We start from the raw sequence: 9,275 nt of genomic DNA, 5'->3' as shown, positions 1-9,275 counted from the left end.
CCTGTAAGTTATTCATTTAAAAGTACCTGCTATTTTAAAATGTCGCTACTCCAGCTCTATATATATAATGTGCCTCACCATACTTAAATCTCACGAACCGCCACTGTAGTAACCCTTCATTTATGAATTTCAGTTAATTCGTCTAGGAACAACAAAGTTTCAAATCAGTCATTTTGAAATATTTTTCTTGAACCTAGTTGTAGTTGTTGTAATACACATAATTCTGTTACAAGAAAATTAGTTAATAAATTAATTGTTATTAATTATTACAAAACAGTACCCACCAATATTTGTAAGTTATACTTAAAAAAAATAGGAATTAAAAAAATACATACTCTAGCATCGATTGTTGTATATATTATTTATATTTAATTATGTTTAAAATGAGAGAATACGAATATTTGTTTTTTGTACCATTAAAATACACACTCGATTTTAATGCTCCTGTAAGTTCTTCATTTAAAGGTACCTGCCATTTTAAAATGTCGTTGGTCCAAAGAAAATTATGAGTAAATAAAAATAAAATATTGTATTTGTTTTTTTTTTTTGTTGTATATATTGTGCCTTGACCAGACTTAAACCTCACGAACCGCCACTGTACTAACCCTTCATTTTGAATTTTAGTTAATTCGTCTAGGAAATACAAAGTTTCAAATAAGTCATTTTGAAGTATTTTTCTTGAGCCTAATTGTAGTTGTTGTAATACACATAATTCTGTTAGAAGAAAATAAGTTAATAAATTAATTAACAGTACCCACCAATATTTGTAAGTTATACTTAAAACAAAACATGAATTAAAAAAATACATACTCTAGCATCGACTGTTGTATATATTATTTATATTTAATTATGTTTAAAATGGGAGAATACGAATATTTGTTTTTTGTACCATTAAAATACACACTCGATTTTAATGCTCCTGTAAATTCTTCCTTTAAAAGTACCTGCTATTTTAAAATTTCGCTGCTCCAAAGAAACTTTCTCTGTGTGTCATACCAGTGCAGAAAGTCGTGTTGAATTTGCGTCAGAAAATTACTGGCGGTAATACTAATTGTATAAGCATGGGTTAATACATACGGAGCGGACGTTACGCTTTCGAGAATCGGGACAATAGTCTTTGACGTCTTCAAGAGCCTTCTCCGTAAACGAAGGTGTTGTACCAAAATATTTTTTAACAATTTGATATTAAATGAACATATACTTACAACACAAGGAAACAGGCTGTTCAATGTTTTAATAATTAAAATAATTATTCCAATCCATTGCTTTTCTATACTAGTATAGAGATTTATTAACACTTCTTGTTACAAATTACAAACGATTAGAAAATTAAATTATAAATTACATTTTAAAATTATTAAATTAATTATTTTTAAAATTTTAAGTAACTATTGTAACAATAATATTAATTTGCAATTATAGCCGAAAATAAAATAAATCATTTTGAAACAACTTTATCTGGATCTAAATCTTGAACTGATTAACTATTATTTGCATAAATAAAATAGTTCTAATATAACTGTACAATTTTTTATTTCAAATGTCTAAAACTGGTATCAACATATTTTAAATTTGATTTTTTTACAGAAACTGTTAAGTTTTAACCGCAGTTGTCACTTTCAAAGTAAATTTCAATTTACTATTTCCAACATCAAAAGAAAACTATACTATTGGATATAAGACATATTTATTATTATGTTAGTTATACACAGGATGGATCATCTAATACCTGTACAAGGTATAATTACTAGAAAAATATTATTATATAATAAAACTTATATACTAATCCTTCGTTTATAAAATTCAGTCCATTCGTCTAGGAAATACGATGTTTCAAATTAATCATTTTGAACCATTTTTCTTGTACCTATTTATGAAATACGCATACATAAATTCGGTTACCTGTCAATATTTATAAGTTATACCTAAATATAATTTTTAAAAAAATACATACTGGTGCATGTTTTGTTATGTATATTTATATTCAATTTTGTTAAAATTTTTTTGTACATTGAAATGTCTTTAATTTTATGTATAAGAATTTCAATGACCAGAGGCTCGTTGGTCTAGTGGTATGATTCTCGCTTCGGGTGCGAGAGGCCCCGGGTTCGAATCCCGGACGAGCCCCTATATGATACATTTTGCATTATGAATTATGCAAATTATAAGGGAAGTTTTTAAATTAATAATTATTACTCTTCCTTTGTCCGATTTTGTGACTATGTCACATAATTTTTAAAACACAACGAACAAATTGCTATACAAAAATATTTTTAATTATTTATTAGATACCCAAACTTAGAAAAAATAATAGTTATTACATTATTAATATAACTTTATTAAATTAAATAAAAGTCAGAAGATACATAACAATAATCCGCACGCCGCAAGGTGTTGGAAAGAAAAAGTTCAAATTCACAAACAGTGCTTATGACACCATCTGCGGAGCGATAGTTACATTAATTGTACTTTTTTGTAAATGCCTAAAATAAACTCAAAAGTTAAGCATGTTAAACTTTTATGAATTAATTGTAGTGCTTGAATATGGCAGAGATTATTCTATTAATTTTTATGACACAAACTATCATGAAAAGCAAACTTCATACGTACCAGGTCAATACAATGTGCATTTAATTTACAATTGATTGCAGTGGTGTTTGACGAAATTTGTTCGGTTAATTACACCTAGACGTAAATTAACTCTGGATGAGAGAGGTAGAGTAATTGAAATGTTGGAATTTGGGGTCACTCAAATAGAGAACACAGGTAGTCTCATTGTTGTTCAAAGAGTTATATCTCGCTCATGAATTCGATTTTGTTATACCGGCATTAGCTCCGAAAGACCAGTGAGTGGTAGACCAGGGAGAATTATCGCAAATAAAGGGCTATATTTGCGATTTTGAGTCATTAGAAAACTACAGCATCATCCTCCCAATTGGCGAGTCAACTTGTATCAGTTCAGTTGTGGTAAGAAGACAGTTGGTAAATGCAGTTTTTCGTTCATTTGTTATAAGTAACAAATTTAAATGTTCACTGGACGGAATAATGGAAATCTGTACTTTTCATAAATGAAAGTAAAATTGAATTTGAACAGTGATGAATTTTTCGAGTTCGCTTCTAGCCCAGAAAAGGTGTTCAAGAATTTTATCCGTTTTAAGGGGATACCCTTATGATATGGGGAGAAATTTGTTATAATGGCCACACAGAATTACACATATGTCACAGCACAATGACCGGTCCGATATACGCAAGGGACATTGTTAATGGAATACTACCAAATTTTCAAAGTACTATCGGCGAAAACATTTTTATTGACGATAATGGTCGTCCGCATTGTTCAGGAATTGTGCTCGAATGGCTTTAAATATTCGGTATTGAAACCTTACAACTTCCTCCGTGGTCACCTGATCAAAATTCTATCGAACAAGTGTTGGATATGTTAATATGGCGGCTTTTGAACCATCAACCCCTCTAAAATATTCTTCCAGATTTTTGGACGATAATTTCGTCGGAATGGGCGTAAGTACTTACTTTTAATTAAAAAATTCAAAAAGATAAGTTAATAGCAATAGCATTTTTATACAGTACAAAAAGAGTTTGATCCATCTGAATCCCACTATGGGGCAGACTTCTACTATCACTGTCATGCATGATGTCTTTCTCTAGATTCAGACGGGTCAAACGCTTTTCCTACTGTATACTTCAAATCTAAATACGATAAATACATTTATATTGTTCTCATAATTTTTTATTGTCAGTAATAATTAATTAAAGAAAATTCGCAAATTTCGATATTTTGCATTTGTTACATGAATATAAAAAAGGACTATAAATTATTACAAATTACCCAGTAAATAACCTAAGAAAATTGACAATAATATTTACTAATTTTCAAAGATTTTGCTAATATTAATTAATGTTTTTTTAATTTTATTTTGGTAACAACCTAACAGAAGAAATTACTGTTTATAAATTAAATGTATATAATAATTTTTATTCCCATTAACTTTGAATATTTTTTTATATTTACCAAATCGAAATACATGGCGACCTCTAGGAGTTAGTAGTAAAACGTCCATCCTTGTACAGTGGAAGCCTAACTAAATGCTCACGCACATTTTACAACAGGCATACTCTAACATCATAGATATAGACCGCTAACAGATTGCACGTGCATCGGGCATCTGTCGTTTGTGGCTGTTGCGCACGCCGGGGGTGCTCTGTGATACTTTTCGTTTGGTAAATTATACACACTGTTTTCGTTTTGTTTTGTGCACCTGCATTTGTTTATTAGTTGATTGTTGACAATGTGACACTAATAAATAATCAAACGAACTGATTGGAGTGACATAAAAACTTGTGCCGGTTAATAACGGAAACATGTTATGGTAAGTCGATGCAACAAGTAGCCGTTCAAAATGTCTGGTTACATAGTATTCAAACATAAATCTTAGATGCTAACGTAGTTCTTGTGTGAATAGTAGATAGTTAAGTATCAAGTTACCTTGAACTGGATTTTAATAACATTTATTGTACAACAGGAAATAAGTGGACACGATTTTAATTATTGAGGATGGCGAGCAGAAATGAAAATTTACCACCCTCAGAACAGCAGGCCAGCCCCGAATACGAGTCTCTAAGTAGAATTGGCTCAGGTTTGTTATTTATTATTTTTATTTTATTTTACACAATGTCTGACACAATAGGGAGAAAAAATAATACAACAAAATAAACAATTTTATTTCATGAACTGTCCATTACATGGAGTACTAACAATGAGTTCAAATGAAATTACATACCAATATTAGATAATATAACAAAATTGCTTAAAAATTATAATTTTTGTGCAAATTTTACAATTTAAATAAACTGATTTCGTTAATGTTGAATATTTTTTCGATAGATTATTTACGTTACGTAAATTTTATTATTTGCATTCCTTTACTTAAAGACATCATGAATTATAAATGTTGAAGCTAAAATGGATAATTCTTCCCTATGACACAAGTATTTTCTATTTTTTAAATCCTGAATAGGATTATTAAGTAATAATTAACATTGTACACATTAACAACATACACATAATAACATAATTAACAACATACACATATGTATATCATGTTATATATTGCTGTTTATACATATGACATCATTTTTAAACGGAAATATGTGCGTAGCTTTAAAACCTAATTCTAAATTATACGAAATAAAAAAATTACTATTTGTTATTCTTCATAGATATTTCCTCTGTATTGTATTATCGTTCTTACTGCTATTCCATTTAAATTAGACAATTGACTAATTTAACATAATAATATTTTGTAACAGGTTTTTTCTTATAACTACTAAATATCTTACCAAAACAAATAATTTCTTAAATTATATTATGATTGAACAGTCTAAAGAAGTTTGAATTTCTCTCTGTAGTTTTAGTTCTTTTTATATTTTCTATTTTAGTTTCGCCACAAATATCTCCATCTTAACTAAACCTTTCATCATATACATGTCCACTGGCGGAAAAAAGTATGGAATATTTATTTACTTGTTACAAATCTTTTCCCTAATCCGTTGCAAATATAATTCATTGCAAGATCGGTCCATTAATCACAATGATCATTATATTCACAGTTTTGACTAGTTCCAAAAGTTCAGTAGAAGTCAGTAGAATTTAGATCGGAAGACTGAGACGGACATTCAAGCATAGTTAAGTTTTTAATCAGAAACTACTCTTTAATAATTTTAAGATCGTTGTCTTGTTGAAATATCCAATGAAGTCTTCCTCGGCAAATGGAAACATGGTGTTTTCCAGTATGATTCTGTATTAAAAATGATCTATTTTATCCTCTACTTGAATTAGAGTTCAACTTTCGATCGAGAAAAGCATCAAACCATAATGCTTCCATTACCGTGTCGTGTTGAAAATGTTATCCCACTGACCGTCTCACAAATGTTGTACTATCCGACCCAGACAAATTAAATTTACTTACAATTCCAAAGGACAGTGTTCCATTTTTCCAGAGTCCATGACAAGTGGAAATTTGCAAATGCCACGCTCTCTTTTTCTTTGACAGCAGTGGATTTTTAACTGCAACTCGGCCATGTAGTCCCACGTCAATAAGGCAATTTCTTACTATTCTGCTATTAACATTTTGATTAAATTATGTCGAAATCTCCTTTGTGATTTGTCTTGATGTCTTGCGAGGACTTTTGAGGAAGACCCTTTTTATAATTTTGTCTATCTTGAGATTGGATTGTCATGAATGTCCTGGCTTAGGTTGATTTTCGACACCAACTTGAATTTACACAAAAGCTTCGAAAAAGCACTCTAAGTAATATTTAATGTTTTTGTCATGTCACATTGCGTTCGGCCACTTTCACAAAGTTTAACTACTCTTTTCCTAAAAACGTGTTTAGGCATTACTACGTTGAAACCGACCGAAAATGTTAAGAATTTAAGAACAACTGACTGTAAATAAAATAATATTTCATACTTTTTTCAAAACGTATCCAATAAAAAGACCTACAGAAAAAAAGATGAGCGGTATACTGGGCGGCAAACAAACTATACCATTACAACAATTATGAAAAATCCCAGGGGATAAAAATCCAATTTTTCTAAATATTCCATACTTTTTTCCACCACTGTAATACATCCGTGATTTTATTGGGGGTTGGGGAGTAGCTCAGATAAACACAGATTCAAAATATACACAAATTACGAATAGGAAACAAACAATAATTATTATAATAATACTTATAATAATTTATGCTAAGGGCCATCTTTAAGGATGGGGATGACACTTACTCCTACATCATTGTACCTCGTCTTTTGTCTTCACTATCTTCTCTACCCTCTTACAACCTTCTCCTACAACTAGTGAACTGCCATATTTTTATATTTGTTGACAAATAAATAAACAAATAAAGTTTTTGACCTCTTGAATATCTTGAGCAATTGCTGCAGTATATTTCCGGAAGCTAATTTTTTATGTTACAACAAATGCATTCCAATCACATTTTATGGGAAATATTGCACAATTGTGTTTATTTTGTAAAATTTTTGAAAGTTAATGAATTTTTATAAGAATATAATATAATTTTCTTAATATGAGACACGACAACATAAAAATAGAGACCAGAGAAATAACGTACATTACTATTTATTGTTAATAAATGTCTTTCTACCTTGTTATGTCTGCTATGCAACTAATCAGTTTAATTTTATTTTTTAAAAACATGCATCCTTTTTTATTTTCCAATGGATAAAATTAATTTTTTATTTTATTGTGCTTGATTGCTCTCTGTGAATTTAATCTAGTCATAGCCACGGAGATGGGCTAAAATTATATAACAATATATATATATATATATATATATATATATATATATATTTATTATACAAAGTATAAATGTTAAATTAAATTACAGATACTTAATCATTAAAAATCTCTTTCAAAATAAAAATTGCTATATTTATATCCAAAAATATAGGCAACATTTTTTAGAATAACAATATAGTAGTTTTTATAACAGTTTATCAAACAACAATAGTAAATTAATATTATTTTAACGATTCACATGAAATAAAAGAGTTATGATTATAACGTGTTGCTTTAAAAATAAAGATGATTATATTTTTCATACCGACTGGATAAAATTTGAATTAAATTCTTTTATAAAATACCTTAAGTTTGATTTTATATTTTTGTCTCTGGACATGACTATATATTTATTACATACATAAAAGGCTCATAACTTAAAAATTTACTGTACATTTAAAAATGAAAATGTTTAGACAATGTTTTCATCTTCTTTATAAATTAATGGAACGGCCCAAACCCGGCAAAAAAAATTGATTTATTGTGCTGAGCAGTTTAAATTTCAATTGAAACTTGATTTAGGTGCATACGGGACAGTGTACAAAGCTAAGGACAAACGAACAAACCGTGTGGTAGCTTTGAAGAAGGTATGCGTGGCCTTGACCGACGATGGAATACCCATGAACACCCTTAGAGAAATCGGGGTGCTGAGACAATTGAACGCGTACGAGCATCCCAATATTGTTCGATTGTTGGACATCTGTCACGGACGCAGGATAGGAAAGGAACTAATAATGTACTTAGTGTTCGAACACGTCGAGCAGGATCTGGGATCGTACATTGAAAAGAACCCGAAAGGTTTCAAAACGACAGAGATCAGAAACCTTTCTAGGGAAATCCTGAATGGTGTCGATTTCCTTCATTCGAACCGTATAGTGCACAGAGATTTGAAACCACAAAATTTATTGGTCACATTCGATGGCCACATCAAGCTTGCAGATTTCGGTTTGGCGAAGACGTATGACTTTGACATGAAATTGACTTCGGTGGTAAGAATGCATTCGACTTAGACCTTAGATGGGGTTAACTTTGTGATTTTAGGTTGTCACTTTATGGTACCGGGCTCCAGAAGTTCTTCTGGGTTTACCCTACGCAACGCCTGTGGATATTTGGTCCGTTGGTTGCATTATAGTAGAATTGTACAATCTTACCCCTTTGTTTAGGGGTACCTCCGAAAGCGACCAATTGACCACGATATTTAGGTTAGCAAAAGTTTGCTTACATTGCCGAACAATTATTAAATAATTTCATAAACATTTTAGGGAATTGGGTAGGCCCTCAGAAAACGAATGGCCCAAAGACAACATAGCCATAAAATGGGACTGCTTCAAAGGTATAAATCCTCAGGGATACATGCAACAAATCTCTGGTAATATTTGCGAAACTGCCAAAGATTTAATAATGGTAAATATTATTCCAGAAAGTTTAAATTAATCTTAATCTAACAATTTTTTTTAGAAAATGTTGACGTTTGACCCAATAAAAAGAATTAGCGCAATGGAAGCTTTGAACCACACATACTTTACTGAGGAACCCATAGATACCTAAGTATTTTATGTAGTGTACATAATCTCATTCAGTTTATATATATTTTTTTCGCGTTATACTGTAATGTTGCATAGTAGTAATAATCATCCTATTACTTGTATTATAAAGCAATAAATATTTTTATACCTTTAATAAATTTGTCTTAATTACGTAGGCAATCAATAGGACAAAATTTCTAGTACAGAAAATTTGTATCAATATTAATATATGTGTAATAATAAGTAAAAATTTTGCTGTCTAATATCAAAAATAGTGCTTGTGTAGAGTATCTCATAATTAATAGTTGGAAAAAAATAGTGCTTCGTTACCTATCCTGTATTAATAACTAATAAAGTTCTTGACGTGTCA

At 30.0% G+C, this 9,275-nt stretch overlaps 1 protein-coding gene and 1 non-coding gene across 2 annotated transcripts; both read left to right on the top strand.

Moving 5' to 3' along the window:
- Positions 1 to 2,055: 2,055 nt before the first annotated feature.
- Trnap-cgg (transfer RNA proline (anticodon CGG)) lies at positions 2,056 to 2,127 on the top strand. Its single transcript has one exon. It is a non-coding gene; the product is annotated as a tRNA-Pro (tRNA).
- Positions 2,128 to 4,153: 2,026 nt separating this feature from the next.
- On the top strand, positions 4,154 to 9,063 carry LOC109602185 (cyclin-dependent kinase 6). The gene is made up of 6 exons (XM_020018514.2): positions 4,154 to 4,388; positions 4,542 to 4,655; positions 7,902 to 8,368; positions 8,421 to 8,581; positions 8,642 to 8,783; positions 8,838 to 9,063. Exons 2-6 carry the CDS (start codon positions 4,574 to 4,576, stop codon positions 8,925 to 8,927), a joined length of 942 nt encoding a protein of 313 aa, XP_019874073.1. The 5' UTR covers positions 4,154 to 4,388; positions 4,542 to 4,573; the 3' UTR covers positions 8,928 to 9,063.
- The last annotated feature ends 212 nt before the right edge of the window (positions 9,064 to 9,275 follow it).

Source organism: Aethina tumida, chromosome 1, assembly GCF_024364675.1.
Source record: "Aethina tumida isolate Nest 87 chromosome 1, icAetTumi1.1, whole genome shotgun sequence".
Lineage (NCBI taxonomy): Eukaryota > Metazoa > Arthropoda > Insecta > Coleoptera > Nitidulidae > Aethina > Aethina tumida.
The sequence above is the reverse complement of the archived record's forward strand: the minus strand, read 5'-3'. Positions and strand labels throughout refer to the sequence as shown.

Coding starts and splice junctions, on each gene's coding strand:
- LOC109602185 (XM_020018514.2), top strand. CDS start 4,574: ATGGCGAGCAGAAATGAAAATTTACCACCCTCAGAACAGCAGGCCAGC. Junction 8,369..8,420: donor ACATGAAATTGACTTCGGTG/GTAAGAATGCAT, acceptor TTGTGATTTTAG/GTTGTCACTTTATGGTACCG. Junction 8,784..8,837: donor CTGCCAAAGATTTAATAATG/GTAAATATTATT, acceptor AATTTTTTTTAG/AAAATGTTGACGTTTGACCC.